Raw genomic sequence first — 20,449 nt, forward strand, 5'->3', positions numbered from 1 at the left:
ACCAAACAGAGAGAACATTCTCCAAGTGCATCGTTGAGACATAGTGTCGATACTGACAGGATCAAAATAAAGGCTGCACGGTTTTCAGATCAGATTTCTCAATTTAAATCATACTGTAACGTTATAATTATTCCACAATACTGATGACATATCAGCTCATAGAAAGATATCACCTACGGCTGCAATTACAGACAGAACCATGAAATACAGCCCCAGACCATTATTCCTCCTCCACGAAACGTTTCAGTTAGCACTACGCATTCGGGCAGGTTGCTTTCTCCTGGCATCCGCCAAATCCAGATTCGTCCGATGGACTGCCAGATGGTGAAGTGTGATTCATCACCCCAGAGAACGTTTCCACTGCTTCAGAGTCCAATGTCGGTGAGCTTCACATCACTCCAGCTGTCGCTTGACATTTCGCATGGTGATCTTAGGCTTGTGTGTGGCTATTCAGCCATAGAAACCCATTTCATGAAGCTCCCGAGGAACAGTTCTTGTGCTGATGTTGTTTCCAGCGGCAGTTTGGAACTCAGTAGTGAGTGTTACAACTGTGGACAGAAGGTTTTTACACACTACGCACTCAGTGGTCCCATTCTGTGAGCTTGTGTGGCCTAACACTTGGTGGCTGAGACATTGTTGTTCCTAGAAGTTTTCACTTCACAATAACAGCACTTACAGTTGAACGGGGTAGCTCTAGCAGGCCAGAAATTTGATGAACTGACGTGTTGGAAAGGTGGTATCCTATGATGGTGTCACGTTGAAAGTCATTGAGCTCTTCAGTAAGGCCATTCTACTGCCAAAGTTTGTCTATGGAGATTGCATGGCGGTGTGCTCAATTTTATACACCTGTCAGCAACGAGTGTGGCTGAAATAACCGAATATACTAATTTGAAGGGGTGTTCACATACTTTTGTATATATAGTGTAACTAGAGTATTGCTTTAAATTGGAACAGTAGTAGGCCATGGAGCTATCTAATTGTGCATCACTTTGTTGATGAACAGGAAACAATGCAACATACGGTAAGAAGCTATTAGCAATTTGATTAATTGTGCAAAACTAGCCAACTAAGCTAAATAAGATGAGTTTTCTTGCTAACCCCATCCAAGGTGGTGACAATTTTATATTGTACTTACCAATATTGCCTTCATTTGAAAGAAATGTTATTCTCTTCTCCATACTGTCGTTTAATAGTCTATGACATCATCTTTCTTGGGAATGCGTGACAGAGATATTTGTTATACTTTTCTGGAAATCCAAGGTTTCGTTACAGTTGTAGGGAGTGTAATACAGTTCTGATTGAGCTCTCGCTTTTGTAACAGTTTTGCTTCCATCCCTCTCCTAGCACCAGGGACCTTCTGCACACACCAACAACTGAAACCCTCGAAGCATCATTGCTCCACAAAAGCTGCAGCCCTTGCGGAGCAAGGGAAACAACTACTTCAAGTCTCAGAGCGAGTGAGGAAACTGATTGAAACTCTATTAGCGCGCACCCCACTCGCTAGCTAGCCATTTCACACCAGTTACACTTTGTGATGTTTGAAATTTTGGCGACAACCGCTGTCAGTCACATACTGTAGCCTATCATGGGTAAACAGTCCCTGTGGGGAGATGCTATACCACAGATAGAACAATGAGACAGATATTTCACCGGACATATAAATATGAAGCATCTGTTTGGCATTTCCACTCACTACCCAATACGGTAGACAGAGGAAGCCCATTGCCCAGCAGTGGGATAAGATGGAATGAGATGGATTTTGACCGTCATTCTGATAATTTACTAGTAATGAAACATTTTTAGCTCAATATAGTTTCTGTTCCCAAAACTACAATCTGCTAAGAACAGAGTGAACAAAGTCTTGTAGACGTTACCCTTTGCCAAAGTTTCAAAAAATTGCATTGTGTAGGAGTGCAAAGGCGAATTGAGTTATTGCACACGCGCACTTCTGAGAATTCATAGGCGAGCGAGTAAACTTCCACTGCCATCCGTTCTATTGGCCAACGTGCAATTATTGGAAAATAAAATCGATGACCTACGATCAAGACTTTCCTACCAACGGAACATTAAAAACTGTAATATCTTATGTTTCACCGAGTTGTGAATGAACGACGACACGGATAATATAGAGCTAGCGGGATTTTCCACGCACTGGCAGGACAGAGAAGCTACGTCTGGTAAGACTAGGGGTGGGGGTGAGAGTGTATTTGTCAATAACAGCTGGTGTGCAATGTCAAATAATAAAGAAGTCTTGAGGTATAGCTCATCTAAGGTAGAGTACCTTATGATAAGCTGTAGACCACACTATCTATATTATCCGTAGCCGTCTATTTACCACCACAAACCAATGCTAGCACTAAGACCGCACTCAACCAACTCTATAAGGTCATAAGCAAACAAGAAAATACAGGCAACATCCGCATCGAGCTAAAGGCTAGAGCTGCCGCTTTCAAGGAGCCGGACAATAATCCGAACGCTTATAAGAAATTGTGCTAAGCCCTCAGACGAACCATCAAACAAGCAAAGAGTCAATACAGGACTAAGATCGGATCTTACTACACCGGCTCTGACGCTCGTCAGATGTGGCAGGGCTTGAAAACTATTACGCACTGCAAAGGGAAACCTAGAACATTCACAAAGCCACGGGGCCAGACAGATTACCAGGACATGTACTCAAAGCATGCACGGACCAAGTGGCAAGTGTCTTCACTGACATTTTCAATCTCTCCCTGACCGAGTCTGTAATACCCTACATGTTTCAAGCAGACCAACCCAGTCCCTGTACCCAAGGAAGCGAAGGTAACCTGCCTAAATAATTACCGCTCCGCAGCATTCACGTCGGTAGCCATGAAGTGGTTTGAAAGGCTGGTCATGGCTTACGGCAACAGCATCCTCCCGGGTACCCTAGACCCACTCCGATTAGCATACCATACCGCCCCAACAGATGATGCCATTTCAATCGCTCTCCACACTGCCCTTTCCCACCTGGACAAAAGGAACACCTATTTGAGAATGCTGTTCATTGACTACAGCTCAGTGAAAATACCTCCCTCTGCAACTGGATCCTGGACTTCCTGATGGGCCGCCCACAGGTGGTAAGGGTAGGCAACAACACACCTGCCATACTGATCCTCAACACTGGGGCCCCTCAGGGGTGTGTACTTAGTCCCCTCCTGTACTCCCTGTTCACCCACGACTGCATGGCCAAACACAACTCCAACACCATCATTAAGTTTGCTGATGACACAACAGTGGAAGGCCTGATCACCGACAATGATGAGACAGCCTATAGGGAGGTGGTCAGAGACCTGGTAGTGTAGTGCCAGGACAACAACCTGTCCCTCAATGCGAGCAAGACAAAGGAGCTGATCATGAACTACAGGAAAAGGCGGCCTGAACAGGCCCCCATTAAAATCGACGGGGCTATAGTGGAGCGGGTCGAGAGTTTCAAGTTCCTTGGTGTCCACATTACCAACAAACTATAATGGTCCAAACACACCAAGACAGTCATGAAGAGGGCACAACAACACCTTTTCTCCCTCACGAGGCTGAAAAGATTTGGCATAGTTCCCCAGAGCCTCAAAAAGTTCTACAGCTGCACCATTGAGAGGTTCCTGACCAGTTGCATCACTGCCTGGTATGGCATTGCTCTGCATTTGACCGTAAGGTGCTACAGAGGGTAGTGCGTACGGCCCAGTACATCACTGGGGCCAAGCTTCCTGCCATCCAGGACATACAGTATACACTAGGTGTCAGAGAAAAGCCCCCAAAATTGTCAGAGACTCCAGTCACCAAAGTCATAGATTGTTTTCTCTGCTACCGCACAGCAAGTGGTACTGGGAGCACCAAGTCTAGGACCAAAAGGCTCCTTAACAGCTTCTACACCAAGCCATAAGACTGCTGAACAATTAATCAAATGGTCACCGGACTATTTACATACCCCCCCTTCTATTTGTTTTGTACACCGCTGATACTCGCTGTTTATTATCTATGCATAGTCACTTCACCCCTACCTACCTGTACAAATTACCTCGACTAACCTGTACCCCCGCGGTACAGGTGCCCCCTGTATATAGCCTCGTTATTGTTATTTTATTGTGTTACTTTTTATTATTTTTTACTTTACTTTATTTGGTAAATATTTTCTTAACTCTTTCTTGAACTGCACTGTTGGCTAAGGTAAGTAAGCATTTCACGGTAAGATCTCACTTGTTGTATTCGGTGCATATGACAAATAAAGTTTTATTTGATTTGAACTGATTGACCAAACTCCAGCACAGTAGGTGGCAGCAAGCACCTTAAACTGACCACCATTATACCATAGAAGAAGAATCGAGTGGCGTTGTACAGATTCGGTTCAGTTTAGTCATTCAGAGATCCTAATGAGCCCTTCCCAGTTAGGTAGTTTATGGCTGAAAACTTGCAACATGGCATGGGAGTATTCAGAATAATTCTGTTTTTATCTGAGTAATTGTTGGGGGGTATCTAAAAAAAACGTTACGTTAGATTGTAATGCCGTAGTTGTACATTTTCGGTGAAAATCCCTGTCTGATATTGGCTACACTATCTAGCTACTTCCCTCTCCTTACTGCAGCAAGCTGGAGCGAAGGACACTGTCTGTGTTTGTGTTGTCGGCATGCAGCGCAAAAATCTCAAATCAAATGTTATTCGTCACCTGCTTCGTAAACAACAATGCAGAAAGAAAAATAAATACACTTTTTGTATTCGACATGTAGGCGCAAGTCAGACAATTTTTATCCCCATAATGCTACACACCTACTTGACAAGTTATTCGCTCGAAAGCATACTATAGCAGGAACAGGTTTTATTTGGCTGATCTCTCAGGCTATAACCATCTATCTAGCTCAAACCTTAGAACTTCCCTTCTACATTGTGAACTTCAAAGCTCAAGCTGCTACATTGCGAGACTTCCAGGAACGCTTAAAATAAACAGCCCAAACAGACCAGGCTGGGTTTTGAGAAGTGAAAAATTCTTACCTAGTTGTTAATTTTCTCAAAATCTAAAAGGCACAACCAATATTCGAGACAATGTCTTAAGTAGTTGAACATGTTATTACTCTAACCTCATGAAAGTGACAAACTGACACACTTCTTCAATTTCGTCAAAAACAACTTTATATCGAAAGAGTGCCTTTGAGGTGACGGCCTGCACATGCGCAGTTCGGCGCGATAGACCCGATGGCGTGTTTCTACGCATGAGCATTGCATGCCAAGGTCGCCATGACATAGCCTACAAGTGTTATCAGCGATTTTTATTGGAGAAGCAGTTTCAGCCTATCGCCATGCTGTACGGTCATGCTGTACGGAAGCAGAAGAAGTGTTTCAAGGCCCCCACCCCAGTCCATTAGCCAGATAATAATTTCACCCCAAAACTTGACAGGTCCAATAGGCAAAAAAACAGACCAGCCCATTTGGCATTTGACCGAAATGCCAGCCCACCCATTTTCACATATATGGCAGAACTCCGAATCAATTGGTCAATGTGCCATTTTAGCCACACATTGTGTCTTAATTTAAGGTTAGGCATAAGGTTAGCAGTGTCGGTAGTGTTCGGTTTAAAACAGAAATAGGCAGGGTTTATGATTTTGGATGTGTTAACTAGTGATGACCCTCTGCTGCCTCGATTTAGAGCCACACCTCATAGTTGTGTGATTAGCGCAGAATTCAAATTGATTAGCATGTCACTCAGTAAATCCACACACCCTAAAATTCTAAACAGTCCCACACTGTTACCACGCTCTATAGCAATTCAAGTCTGGGGACAGGTTAAACTGCAAAGGGCGGAAAGGGCTTATCAGGGCGACTGACTGAAACAAATCCATTTGTCCCCACACAAGACTCTCAGCTGCGCGACATACGTCAACCATTTGGGCACGTGGCCTGTCTGTAGAGCCTCACCCATCTCTGGTGTGGGTGCGGGAGATACTGTAGATCCGCCTAGCTTTTTCCAGTTTGTGTGTATATACTGGTTACAATGTCCCGATACAGCATCTTTTCAACACATATGATCTGATCACCACAAAATACATTATGCTAGAAGTCTACTTTATTTTCCACAAAAGTGAGACATACTAGGCAATCTGGTCAAACACCTTTATTTGCCATATAAACAGCATTCAGTATATTACAGTTCTGTAACTTTCAACAGCCTAATCAAATTCATTATTTACAACTAATTTATCAAAAGATTATATATATTACAGTAAAGGGAATATACAGTGCCTTCAGAAAGTATTTACACCCCTTGACTTTTCCCACATTTTGTTGTGTTACAGTCAATTTTAAAAGGATTCAATTTAGATTGTTTCACTGGCCTACACACAATGCCCCATAATGTCAAAGTGGAAATATGTTTTTTGAAAATTTTACAAATGAAAAGTTGAGTACTTATTGTCTTGAGGTAATAAGTATTCAAAACCTTTGTTATGGCAAGCCTAAATACGTTCAGGAGTAAAAATGTGCCTAACAAATCACATAAGTTGCATGGACTCAGTGTGTGCAATAAGGGTTTAACATGAATTTTGAATGACTACCTCTTCTCTGTATCACATGCATACAATTACCTGTAAGGTCCCTCAGTCAAGCAGTGAATTTCAAAGACAGATTCAACCAAAGACCAGGGAGGTTTTCCAATGCACCGCAAAGAAGGGCACCTATTGGTAGATGGCTATAAAAAAAAAACGATAAAAAAAATTGAATAGCCCTTTAAGCATGGTGAAGTTATTAATTACACTTTGGATGGTGTATCAATACACCCAGTCACTACAAAATACAGACATTCTTCCTAACTCAGCTGCAAGAGAGGTAGGAAACCACTCAGGGATTTCACCACGAGGCCAATGGTGACTTTAAAACAGAGAGTTTAATGGCTGCGATAGGAAGGAAAAAAACTGAGGATGGAATAACAACACTGTAGTTACTCCACAATACGAACCTAACTGACTGAGTGAAAAGGAAGCCTGTAAAGACAAATATTCCAAAACATGCATCCTGTTTACGAGGCACTAAAGTAAAGTAATACTGCAAAACATGTGGCAAAGCAATTCAACTTTTTGTCCTGAATACAAAGTGTTGTATTGGATTTGCCCCAAACATAACACATTACATTACTGAGTACCACTCTCCATATTTTCAAGCATAGTGGTGGCTGCATCATGCTATGGGTATACTTGTAATCGTTACAGACTGGGGAATTTTTCAGGAAAAAAAAAAAAAAAAAAAACAGAATGGAACTAAGCACAGACAAAATCCTAGAGGCAAACCTGGTTCAGTCTGCTTTTGACCAGACACTTGGAGAGGGCTCCCAAGTGCCGCAGCAGTCTAACGCACTGCATCTCAGTGCTAGAGGCATCACTACAGACCCTGGTTCAATTCCAGCCTGTATCACAACCGGCCGTGATTGGGAATCCCATAGGGCGGCACACAATTGGCCCAGCAAAGTTAGGGTTTGGGTAGGCCATCAATGTAAATAAGAAAGGTGTTCTTAACTTGCCTAGTTAAATACAAAAATAATTCACCTTTCAGCAGGACAATAACCTAAAACACAAAGCCAAATCTACACTGGAGTTGCTTAACAAGATGACATTGAATGTTCCTAAGTGGCATCAAGTGGTTGTCGAGCAATGATCAACAACCAATTTGACAGACCTTAAAGAATTTTAAAAATAATAAAAAAATGGGCAAATGTTGCATAATCCAGGTGTGGAAAGCACTTACCCAGAAAGACTTACAGCTGTAATCATTGCCAAATGTGCTTCTACAAAGTATTGCCTCTGGTGTGTGAATACTTATGTAAATGAGATATTTAATTTGCAAAAAAAATATTCATTATGGGGTATTGTGTATAGATGGGTGAGAATTAGTATTTATTTTTAATCCATTTTGAATTCAGGATGTAACAACAAAACGTGGAATAAGTCAAGGGGTATGAATACTTTCTGAAGGAAGAGTATAGACGGGATTAAATTCTGCTGCAATGTTCCCAGAGAAGCATGGCCGATGGCTTTGTTGCTTTACCACCTTATGAAACACAATCACATTAAATTGTAATTTTCTAAAGCTATAAATCTAAATTAACAAATTAAACGCAATGATATAAGGAAAAAGGGACTATGACATGGTGGAAAGGGGAGAAGTAACAACCTCTAAAAGAGACCTAATAACATTCTAAATCCTTTAATAGACCTACAACTACCAGTCCATGCCGGCTACCAAAATATGATATCACAGCAAATTCCTGGCCTTATTGTTGTATTTACAGTGTGGATTTCTGAACAGAAGTTAGTTATATCTCCATATCAAATCTTCCTGAAAAGATGTCAAGATAAAATGGCATTTTAACAAAGCATTCCATTGCTTTCATGTCTTACTGCATACTCTAGTAGATCTATATTGAAGTAATCCAAAAGCAATGTCTCAGTCCCAACATCTACCTTTTAAAGTAACACCACTAACTATGAATAACACACGTAAAGAAAAGCATTTGTTCCCATCTGTTGTGAATGGAAACTAGTAATCATTGAAATTTTGAAGAGTGGCATGACTTATTGCATAGTAAACATTTTAATTTTGGATTCCATCCCTCAGCAGTCTGCAGCACAGCAATACATTACTCAGACCTTACAAAAGGCATAGGGAATCATCACACTATTGAAACAGAAGCATATAGCACTGAATGTGCTATTATATTTCATTTGATGGCTTATTAGCCAAAACATTCTATGGGGAGAACATGAGAAACCAGGCTATAAATATGGCACTCTTGATCTCAAAGACAATATTTTACTTGTATACTGTATGTGGCCCATCAAATAAAGCTTTGGCAATTTGCTGGATTACCAGTATTGTATTGAAAACAAGACTTTTACAAAATGACCATATGTTTTGAGGCAAATCACAATGTGACCAATATGCTCAAATACTTATGTAGTCCCTTGAACTTTTATACCCTCTGTTAAAAATGTGCAATCTGTAGTGGTGAACTTCAATACGAGCAGACGATAAATGTTAATATACAGTTCCAGTCAAAAGTTGACACATACTCATTCCAGGGCTTTTCTTTATTTGTACTATTTTCTACATTGTAGAATAGCAGACATCAAAACTATGAAAAAACATATGGAATCATGTAGTAACCACAACAACAAAAAAAGTGTTAAACCAAAGTATATTTGAGATTCTTCAAAGTAGCCACCCTTTGCCTTGATGACAGCTTTGCACACTCTTGGCATTCTCTTAACCAGCTTCATGAGGAACAATTTTCCAACAGTCTTGAAGGAGTTCCCACATATGCTGAGCACTTGTTGGCTGCTTTTCCTTCACTCTGCGGTTCAACTCATCCCAAACCATCTCAATTGGGTTGAGGTCGAGTGATTGGGAGGCCAGGTCATCTGATGCAGCACTCCATCACTCTCCTACTTGGTCAAATAGCCCTTACACAGCCTGGAAGTGTGTTTTGGGTCATTGTCCTGTTGAAAAACAAATTATCGTCCCACTACGCACAAACAAGATGAGATGGCGCGTCGCTGCAGAATGCCGCGGTAGCCATGCTGGTTAAGTGTGCCTTGAATTCTAAATAAATCAGTGTCGACAGAAAAGCACACCCACACCATCACACCTCCTCCTCAATACTTCACAGCGGGAACCATACATGCGCAGATAATCTGTTCACCTACTCTTATTGGTGTCCTTTAGTAGTGGTGTCTTTGCAGCAATTCAACCAGTCTCCACTGAATAGTTGATGTTGATTTGGGCTGCAATTTCTGAGACTGGCAACTAATGAAATTAGCCTCTGCAGCAGAGATTACTCTGGGTCTTCCTTTCCTGTGGCGGTCCTCAATGGAGCCAGTTTCATCATAGCACTTGATGGTTTTTGCAACTGCAGTTGAAGAAACTTCCAACATTCTCCAAATTTTCCGGATTGACTGACCTTCATGTCTTAAACTTCTTGGATATAGGGGGCGCAATTTTAATTTTTGGATGAAAAACGTTCCCGTTTTAAACAAGATATTGTGTCACGAAAAGATGCTCGACTACGCATATAATTGACAGCTTTGGAAAGGAAACACTGACGTTTCCACAACTGCAAAGATATTGTCTGTGAGTGCCACAGAACTGATGTTACAGAAAAAACCCAGATAAAAATCCAATCAGGAAGTGCCGCATTTTTTGAAACCGCCTCATGCCAATGACTCCTTATATGGCTGTGAATGGGCCATGAATGAGCTTAGGCTTTCCGTCGCTTCCCCAAGGTGTCGACAGCATTGTGACGTATTTGTAGGCATATCATTGGAAGATTGACCATAAGAGACTACATCTACCAGGTGGTCGCTTGGTGTCCTCCGTTGCAATTATTGTGTAATCTCCAGCTGCAGTATTTTTTCCGTTCGCTTCTGATGAGAAACCAACTGTCACCACTGATTTATCATTGAATAGATATGTGAAAAACACCTTGAGGATTGATTCTAAACAACGTTTGCCATGTTTGTCGATATTATGGAGCTAATTTGGAAAAAAGTTTGGCTTTGTAGTGACTGCATTTTCCGTTCTTTTTCTTAGCCAAACGTGATGAACAAAACGGAGCTAAATTCGCCAACACATAATATTTTTGGAAAAAATTAACATTTGCTATCTAACAGAGTTTCATCATTGAAATCATCTGAAGTTCTTCAAAGGTAAATTATTTTATTTGAATGCTTTTTTCTTGTTTTTGTGAAAATGTTGCCTGCTGAATGCTAGGCTTAATGCTATGCTAGGCTATCAATACTCTTACACAAATGCTTGTGTAGCTTTGGTTGAAAAGCATATTTTGAAAATCTGAGATGACGGTGTTGTTAACAAAAGGCTATGCTTGTGTTTGAATATATTTATTTCATTTGCAATTTTCATGAATAGAAAAACTTGCGTTATGCTAATGCATTATCGTTGAAGTATTTTTCTGTCAATTTCTCAGCCAAGCAGGATGAACAAACGTGACGTTTTTCGCCTACAAAAATATTATTTTTGGAAAAAAGGAACATTTGCTATCTAACTGGGAGTCTCCTGAGTGAAAGCATCTGAAGTTCTTCAAAGGTAAATAATTTAATTTGGTTGCTTTTCTTATTTTTGTGAAAATGTTGCCTGCTGCCAGCACAGCCTAGCATAGCATTATGCCATGCTAAACTTACACAAATGCTTGTCTAGCGTTGGCTGTAACGCATATTTTGAAAATCTGAGATGACAGTGTTGTTAACAAAAGGCTAAGCTTGTGTTTGAATATATTGATTTCATTTCATTTGCGATTTTCATGAATAGGAAACGTTGCGTTATGGTAATGCGCTTGAGGCTATGATTACGCTCCCGGATACGGGATTGCTCGTCGCTAGAGGTTAAAGTAATGATGGACGGTTGTTTCTCTTTGCTTATTTGAGCTGTTCTAGCCATAATATCAACATGGTCTTTTACCAAATAGGGCTATATTCTGTATACCACCCCTACCTTGTCACAACACAACTGATTGGCTCAAACGCAAGAAGGAAAGAAATTCCACCAATTAACTTTTAACAAGGCATATCTGTGAATTGAAATGCATTCCAGGTGACTACCTCATGAAGTTGGTTGAGAGAATGCCAAGAGTGTGCAAAGCTGTCATCAAGGCAAAGGGTGACTATTTTGAAGAATCTCAAATGAAATATATTTTGATTTGTTGAACACTTTTTTGGTTACTACATGATTCCATGTGTTATTTTATAGTTGATGTCTGCACTATTATTTACAATGTAGAAAATAGTAAAAATAAAGAAAAACCCTTGAATGAGTAGGTGTGTCCAAACTTTTGGCTGGTACTGTAAATATACAACACAGAGGATGTCAATACATAGTTATTTCAGTTTTAGGGATCCGTCCAAATTCAAACCACATAGTACATCCAACTATAGAGCACATACCGGCTCAGACAGTAGTATAGAACTCCCCCATAGTATTACCCTAGTGCCTATAACAGTGCAAGTCTCTTCCTTACTTACCTGGCTTTCTAGAGAACATGTTCGCAAAGTTAGCGTATGCTGTATACATATAGGCCAGGGCAGGGCAGAAGGGGTATCTGTGCAAAAAGAATAGTAGACTATCACAGAGTTAAAATGATCAGTCAGCCTGGGTTTATCTGTCCTTGGTGGTCAGCTTCTCAATCAAATCCTGTAGTGGGACCAGCTCTTTCCTTTCAATCAAGTTAAACTCCTGAAAAAGACAAAAAGAGAATACTTGGGTTAAAGCAGGCAATTGCTACAGATTGGTGGTGGATAAGGTGAGTTACCCATTACCATTGCAAAGCACTTTGAGCATCTGGAAAAGCGCTATATAAACCCAATTCATCGTTATAAAGATAATATCTCAGTCCTACTCAAAGGGTCATGGCTTCCAGTTCTAGGTCGCATACTCTAGGATAGCCTGGTTGCAACTTTGTTTGAGTCAACATCAAACGAGCTAACTAAAGCAGATATGCTAGACTGGGAACCAGGTATTTACATCTTTATCTTTTAGCGTAGCCTTGCCAGCACTATAGAATTACCCAGTCGTGTAAAGTACTTAAGTAGTACTTTAAAATATTTCTACTTAAGTCATTTTCTTGGGGTATCTGTACTTTACTATTCATGTTTTTGATAACTTTTACTTCACTATATTCCTGAAGAAAATAATGTACTTTTTACTCCATGCATTTTCCCCTGACACCCGAAAGTACTCGTTACATTTTGAATGCTTAGCAGGACAGGAATATGGTCTAATTCACACACGTATCAAGAGAAGATCCCTGGTCATCCCTAATGCCTCGGATCTGGTAGACCCACCAAACACATGCCTCGTCTGTTTTATTATGTCTGAGAGTTTGAGCGTGCCCGTGGCTATCCATAAAAATACAAAATTAACTTGAAAATGTGGGCGTCTGCTGTGCTTAATATAAAGGAATTTGAAATGATTTACACTTGTTCTTTTGATACTTACGTGAATTATAGCAATTACATTTACTTTTGATACTTAAGTATATTTAAAACCAAATACTTTTATACTTTTACTCCAGTAGTATTTTACTGGGTGACTTCCACTTGAGTAATTTTCTATTAAGGTATCTTTACTTTTACTCAAATATGACAATTGGGTACTTTTTCCACCACTTCAATTACCAAGAAATTATAGGCCTATTTATTCCTGTGACGTTCATAGAGGTCGGTTTCAGTACTGAAATAGACTTGGGAACCAGGCTACATTGATAGTGGGCTCCAGTCCAGTACCTGAACGAAGAAGATGAAGTGTTTGAAGGAGGTGTTTAGGTGGGCCTCCTCCTGCAGCTGCATCACAGAGTCAAAGTGCTGGTGGTAGATGTGGGCGTAGACCCTGAACAGGCGCTTCAGGATGGTCTTAGCCACCGACATGAAGTTCCGCTTGAACGGGACACCTTGAGGGCAAAGACAAGGGTACAAAGTGTACAGATTAAACAGAGACGGGGTATTCTGATAAATTATGGTGTCACTTTACTACAAATGCAATGTGAAAGACATGGTTATGGAAAAACATGTCAGATATGAACTCATACCTATCTTAGATGGGAAGAGTGTCTCATCATCGAGCTGGTCCTGCACCCAGGTCATTAGGTAATCAATGTACTTGGGAGCTGAGCATTTGATTGGCTTTTTGATGTTGGTTCCATCTGCCCAATGATACTCATATCTACAGAAGAGAAGTTTCATGAATGGCAATTATCATTATGACATGACAAAAAGGCAAGCAAGCACTTGCACGTACCTACACAACCACACTTACTTGGGCCCAGCAGACATGACAGGACAGCTCTCTTCAGTGCAGAAGTCTGTTATGGTACCATAGAGCATGTTGATCTGGTTGAAGAAATCTACAGCTGTGGAAATAAAGAAATAACAAGGACATGTGGCATCACGAGGGACATGTTAGCTGAGCTTCAGAGACTTTTATATCCTACAGACAATATTCATATTGAAGAAAATCAAAGTGCTAGTGTGTGATCTCAGATCTAATTAGTGTGTAGGCAGACATAAGGGGCACAAAGGCATTCTCACATTCCTCCAGTCACCTCTCCCTATACGCAGTCTACTGCAAATTAAATCTTGCTCAGGGTCCCCAAATAGCTAGACTCCCATGTAATCCTCTCAAACACACATGAAATCAAATACCGTCTCATCTAATACACACTGAAGTCAGTAAATGAGCAATGTTTTGAAAGTTCCACCTGTCAAACCATCCTCCCATTCTATATTGAAACATGAGGAACAACTCCTCAGAAATTATTTTGTCATAGATTGAACTCTGTCTTAATGATGTTAGCGTAGCTTGGTTCTCTATTTGCTAATCTCACAGCAGAAACCTATCTAGTCTGTCCACTGAGTGACAGAGGTCATCTGTTTGTGTGTGTAAGAGAGAATGTGTTTGTGTGTGCCAGAGGATGTGAGATATCCGTCGGACGAGTCGTTGGTCTTGGTGGAAGACCAGAGACAAACAAAGCACCAACAGGAGTGGACGATGAGCCCTGTTTAACAGTCAACGTTGTTTTTTTAGGCCTACTATGTTAGTGGTGTTTATTGAATAGAGAAGCAGACTTGTTCCTTACTGTTGACAGCCACCCACTCGTTCAAGTCTTCCCCATCAGGCAGCATGACAGCCATGCGTAAATTCCCACTGCCCAGTGTAGCCTCTGCATGTTTCAACAGCTCATACTGGTGAGATCCCTCTGGGATGTTCTTCTTGGGCTTGAAGGTCTTGGAAGACCGATTGCCACTGTGTGAGAAATTAGATGAGTTGGATCGTGTGTCTCTCATAAAGGGAAACAAGAGAAGTGAAGTAGGGAGTGATACAGTAGACTACTAATTTATTTGATTGAAATAAATTGTTATGGAACAGGAAAGAGTATATAATCTGATTTCAACAATAACAAAAGCTGACCTCACACCCTCTTAATAATTAGTAACAGCCAAAGTGCTCTTTTTGATACAGTCTGCTAACTAGCAAATGAGCTAACAATTTAGCTCGGTTTCATTCCAGTGTTTGACAAAGTTATGTAAACGGAAGAGAGACACTCCGACTGTAAAACGACTCCTCTCTTTAGCAAGCTAGATAGGCCTTAGTTATTAGCTGGCCATGTCTATGTACTTGCATCTTGCGAGTTAAATTAATGGCACAAAATTGCTAATGCTTTAAATACACAAATGTACTATTTCCCTCTGTTGTGTAAGTAGCTACCTAGTTAACTAGCAATATATAATTTATAATAGCTAACCTTGGCTAGCTAGACTAACGTTAGTTAATCTAGACATTGTAAACTAGCAATTTATACAAGGCAGCGTTCAGCTGACGTTATAGACCTAGTGCTAGTTAAGTTACCAAACCAACCAACCAACAGCTTAGCCAGTTACACTCACTGCAGACACTCAGCTAGCTAGCCTGGCTTTACATTTTGTTAGCCAGCTAGCTAGTTAACCTAAACTAGTTAACTGTGTGTTAGCTTAGCTAGCTAACGTTAACATATCCAACAACGGTGGAAATGGTAACATTAACTTGAAATTGAACAAGCACATCAAAATAATAATAACGAATACTCACAAAAGAAAGCTCATGTTTATCTTCTTTAAAGTTATACAATATAGGAGCCTTCGCTAGGCCGTTGTGGAAAGAGATGAAGTCAAAACAAATGATTCCAGTCCAGTATCGTGGCTTGTCAAACTAGTCCAAATGTCACAGACTGCTTAAAGCGGCCCCTGGCCTGAAACAAAACTTCGCCCTGCCATTAAAATGTAGTTTTGAATCAGCGAGCTCTGCACCATCTAGCTACCTAGCCACGGTACTATACATTCGACCGCCCTAAACGTTTGCTTAGCTGGTTGATTGAGTAACATTACTGTGAGATCTGGCAAACTGCACAGCACACTTATTTTACAGCTCTCTTCAACAAGCCCGGCTTGGAAATGAAATCTCGCGATAGAATCACATGAACGTTTTCTTTAGTACTCTACTCGGACCAGCAGAGAGCAGTGTTGAATCAAAGTGAATTTAAATATGTTTCAATCGTTTTTCATTGGTAAAACTGGTGCTCTCCATTTTATGTTAGAATCACCGACAGTATTTAGCACTAGAACAAGTGATTCAATTGAGATAGGCCTTTATTAATCCTACTTTTGAAGCACATCTCCGGGAGTAGTTTTGGTCCATTGCCATCATGGGTTATACAGATTGAAAAATGAAGGCATTTACATATTTCAATAGGGACTCCTATTGGTCATATTTTTGCAACCCATTTACCAATCACAGTAGCTATCCTAAATTAATAGTATGTTAAATAATACACATTGGCTAATAAGCCAATTAAACGTTGTGACTGTTACCTCCCGTTTTAGTTATTGTGATGATAATTATTAGGTGAGAGTAGCTACAGTATAGCCTAGTTTTTGGCAAAATTATCTCGCTAGCTGCTCTGAGTGTGACTTGCTAGAAAGTTGGAAATAAGTTGAGGAAAAAGTAACTGAACAAGACATGTTTTATTATCAGCTGAAACACTATGTTTCTCCTGTCTTCAATGAAAATGTCATATTAATCTCCCCAAATAAATGCGATCTCTGACGAGACACGACTCTCCTCTATCTTGCGTATAACAAACACTACACCTGTCCAACCAGTAGCGGATGAGATGTTCATAATTAAAACCATTAATTTCTTCTTCTTCTTCTTCTTCAGCAAGGTTTAACGACGGTTGGCATCGAATATTTTGCATTACCTCCCCAACCAACTAAACTATAGTAAAAATATATATATATATATATATATATATATATATATATATATATATATATATATATATATATATATATATGCATTTGGAAAGTATTCAGACCCATTGACTTTTTAAACATTTTGTTACGTTACAGACTTATTATAAAATATATACAATTAAATGTTTTCCTCATCAATCTACACACAATACCCCATAATTACAAAGAAAAAACAGTTTTTTTTATAAATGATTGCAAATGTATTACTTTAAAAAAAACATTTTGCTATGAGACTCGAAATTGAGCTCAGATGAATCCTGTTTCCATTGATCATCTTTGAGATGTTTCTACAACTTCATTGGAGTCCACCTGTGGTAAATTTCATTGATTGGACATGATTCCGAAATGCACACAACAGTCTATATAAGTTCCCACAGTTGACAGTGCATGTCAGAGTAAAAACAAAGCCATGAGGTCGAAGGAATTGTCCATAGAGCTCCAAGACAGCATTGTGTCAAGGAAGGGTACAAAATAAATTCTGAAGTATTGAAGGTCCCCAAGAACACAGTGGCCTCCATCATTCTTAAAGGGAAGAAGTTTGGAACCACCAAGACTCTTCCTAGAACTGGTCGCCAAACTGAACAATCGGGTGAGAAGGACATTGGTCAGGTGACCAAGAACCTGATGGTCACTCTGACAGAGCTCCAGAGTTCCTCTGTGGAGATGGGAGAACATTCCAGAAGGATAACGATCTCTGCAGAACTCCATCAATCAGGCCTTCATGGTAGAGTGACCAGACGGAAGCCACACCTCGGTAAAAGCCACATGACAGCCCGCTTGGAATTTGCCACAAGGCACCTAATGGACTCTCAGACCATTTCTCTGGTCTGATGAAACCAAGACTGAACTCTTTGGCCTGAATGCCAAGCATCACGTCTGGAGGAAACCTGGCACCATCACTACGGTGAAGCATGGTAGTGGCAGCATCATGCTCTGGGGATGTTTTTCAGCGGCAGGGACTGGGAGACTAGTCAGGCAAAGATGAACGGAGCAAAGTACAGAGAGATCCTTGATGAAAACCTGCTCCAGAGCGCTCAGGACCTCAGACTGGGGGTTGAAGGTTCATCTTCCAATGGGACAATGACACTAAGCACTGTCATGATGTGGCCCTTTCTGGGTGTAGATCTACTTTTGAGAATGTAGGAATGGTCTGTGGATACTTAAGGGGCAGTTATGATAAGTGTGTTTCATTTGTTGATCTCATGAAGGACAGGAAACACACATAACGGTTTCCCTTGAAGTGTACATTTACCAGCTGTCAGGTTTACATCTAAATATTGTGAAAAGTATGTGATTAAACATGAAACTATTTGTGAAAAGATGTAATGTAATATTAATCTTCTAAATGAGTGCATGGATTTTCATACAAAGATTGATTCAGTGGCCACGCCCCGTGAGCCCAGACATCACATTAGGCATCATGGACCGCCCTTTTCTACTTTTCTACTGAAACGTATAAAACCCACTCCTGATGAAATTCACACCAGACCACGCAAACCCCGATGTAAGCTAAGGTTGCAAATGGTTGAATTTCTAAGAAAAAAACATGCCGGGTGACGCTGGTGTGTGAAGTGGATTAAACTACGACTCTACCAAAGGACAAGAATATACCACGAGGAGCATTGGCGCCACGACTGGAAATGGTTCATCTCTGAGACTATCAATTCACTACAGAATAAGTGAGAAATTCTAGATGACACAAATTACTAGTCTGCAGCTAGAAATTACGTAAATTTAGGACAAGAATACAGACAAACGCTGAAACATCTAATCTATGAGAACATTTCCCGAATGGTACTCTGAAGTATTCATTCTAACAACCACAAATGACTTTGATCTTCGGGGAAATGCAACCAGAGTGACTGATGAACTCTCCAGCAGGCGGACCGGATTCCAACAGAGCAACGACATACGGGCATAAATATGAATTGCATTTTCTTTTCAAATGAGCAGTCATTCATGTTTTTTTATTTATAACTTTATTTAACTAGGCAAGTCAGTTAAGAACACAGAGAAAACACGTTTTCACGAGTTCCTGTTCACCAGCGCCCCCTGTCGTTGTATTTTTATTTAAAAAACACATTCAAAAATGTATGTAATCTGATTTTTCAGCAGGAGCTGCAGCACCCTCAGTACCCATACTTCAGGCGGCTTTGGCCCCAATTGAACCATTCTTGGTCAGAGTGAAAAAATGTGAGGAGCAATAGGACCTCGCAGACTTCACAGCACAGTTGGATCATAAATGCGCCATGAATCCACATGAGTAACGTTAGCTTGTTGCGAAAACGGAATGTTCCTGCGCTGACAGCCCCATGTCAATAAATTACAGACAGTAGCTTTTGAGAAAGAAATCCCACAATATATCGGGAAGGTGAAACTATAATATGTAAAAGTCACACCGCTTAGCTAATGGCTTCTCTTCAACCGTGAAAAAGAGAACGTTCATTTACAGCGTGTGTTGACAGTTTTGCATTCTCCCTTTCATCTCATTGCAGCAAACCAAGATGGAGTGCGAGTGGAAACCAGACGACCAAGGACTTCAGCAAATTCTACAGCTTTTGAAAGAGTCCCAGTCTCCCGATACGTCCACTCAAAGATCCGTCCAGCAAGTATCCTTCGCTCTCGGCTAAACATGAAAGTTTGGACCTCACTGGGTGGTGTATTCGAGGTGTTTCTGTGGTAGTTTGTGTGGTTAGCTTGGCAAACATTACACGCGGTTAGGGAACGCGCTAGGCTTCTGTTCTGTACCGGACTAGCGGATAGTATACTGCATGTAGTTAGCTAGCTACAATGTTACAAATGTACTTATCTATTGAATCAGCCACACACTATGATGGGAATATTATAAATGGGGTGGCATGCAGTAGCTATCAGTCATTAGTTAATCAAGTAGTCTTAAACAAATGTTTTCCCAATGATAGTTTAGTTTTCGTATAGTCTCAAATCCTTTGATCTCCGTGTAACGTTTAGTGTTGTTGAAATAATGTAACGTTAGCGGGCACAGGGCAGTTACTAGCGATTGCTGAGCTGTTGGGCTTAAATGCAACAAAGAAACTGCAAGCCTGTGTTTGTGTTTAGAACGAGTCATCCTCCTGTCGCCCCCAGTATGCTTTCGATTCTCTCCCGTCGTACAATGATGTCAGAAAGGGGAAAGAGAGCTGAAAACAACGTTCTCATTTTGGTTTAATCTTCTGTCTTGACATCTTGTTGAACCTGTGAGTTTAGGAACGTGACTTTTCAGCCAGCCACTCGCTCGTGGCAGTGATCATGTATACGAGCCTCGTTGTCACATTGTCATCATACAATACAGGTGTTACAGTATCAAGGTGCATTCGAATCATGAACGTTGGTGTGTGCATTCAGTTATGTTGTGTTATAACGCCTTTATAGGTTACCTACTTAGTGTATGTGATGCAATATTGTGCATGTATGCAATGCAGATTAGTTCTTACTGATTTGGTGGTGTTTGTTGAATTGCCAAGTGCTTCTATTTGACTACATGCATCAGCATCAGCCTGTTGCGCATCCTATGATAACTGTGACTGATTTCTGATTTTGTTATTCATGGTGTCCATTGATGCCCTGCACCATTTAACACTAATTGC

The 20,449-nt window shown here is 40.6% G+C and overlaps 2 protein-coding genes across 5 annotated transcripts in view; one reads left to right on the plus strand and one right to left on the minus strand.

The window, feature by feature from the left end:
- Positions 1-6,100: 6,100 nt before the first annotated feature.
- Positions 6,101-15,911, minus strand: LOC135544528 (MOB kinase activator 1B-like). The gene is made up of 6 exons (XM_064972203.1): positions 15,622-15,911; positions 14,633-14,799; positions 13,813-13,906; positions 13,586-13,719; positions 13,284-13,447; positions 6,101-12,234 (listed from the first exon to the last, which is right to left on the minus strand). Exons 1-6 carry the CDS (start codon positions 15,633-15,635, stop codon positions 12,157-12,159), a joined length of 651 nt encoding a protein of 216 aa, XP_064828275.1. The 5' UTR covers positions 15,636-15,911; the 3' UTR covers positions 6,101-12,156.
- A 3,190-nt stretch (positions 15,912-19,101) lies between these two features.
- LOC135544530 (transportin-1-like) overlaps positions 19,102-20,449 on the plus strand; it is a 62,786-nt gene continuing 61,438 nt past the window's right edge. For 3 of the 4 annotated variants that reach the window (XR_010456344.1, XM_064972204.1, XM_064972206.1), the window contains exon 1: positions 19,102-19,453. Coding sequence is in view for 3 of the 4 variants with exons in the window: in XM_064972204.1 (XP_064828276.1) it covers positions 19,349-19,453 (105 nt within the window). In the remaining variant the exon portion in view is untranslated. The remainder of the gene's footprint in view (positions 19,454-20,449) is intronic. The other variant, XM_064972205.1, reaches the window with a different exon arrangement.

The sequence above is a fragment of the Oncorhynchus masou genome, chromosome 8 (assembly GCF_036934945.1).
Source record: "Oncorhynchus masou masou isolate Uvic2021 chromosome 8, UVic_Omas_1.1, whole genome shotgun sequence".
In the NCBI taxonomy this organism is placed as follows: domain Eukaryota; kingdom Metazoa; phylum Chordata; class Actinopteri; order Salmoniformes; family Salmonidae; genus Oncorhynchus; species Oncorhynchus masou.

What these genes read in the sequence shown, in the direction of transcription:
- LOC135544528 (XM_064972203.1), bottom strand. An exon ending in GTCATGTCTGCTGGGCCCAA is followed by an intron (nt 13,720 to 13,812) that starts GTAAGTGTGGTT and finishes TCTCTTCTGTAG; the next exon opens with ATATGAGTATCATTGGGCAG. An exon ending in ACTCTTCCCATCTAAGATAG is followed by an intron (nt 13,448 to 13,585) that starts GTATGAGTTCAT and finishes TTTGCCCTCAAG; the next exon opens with GTGTCCCGTTCAAGCGGAAC.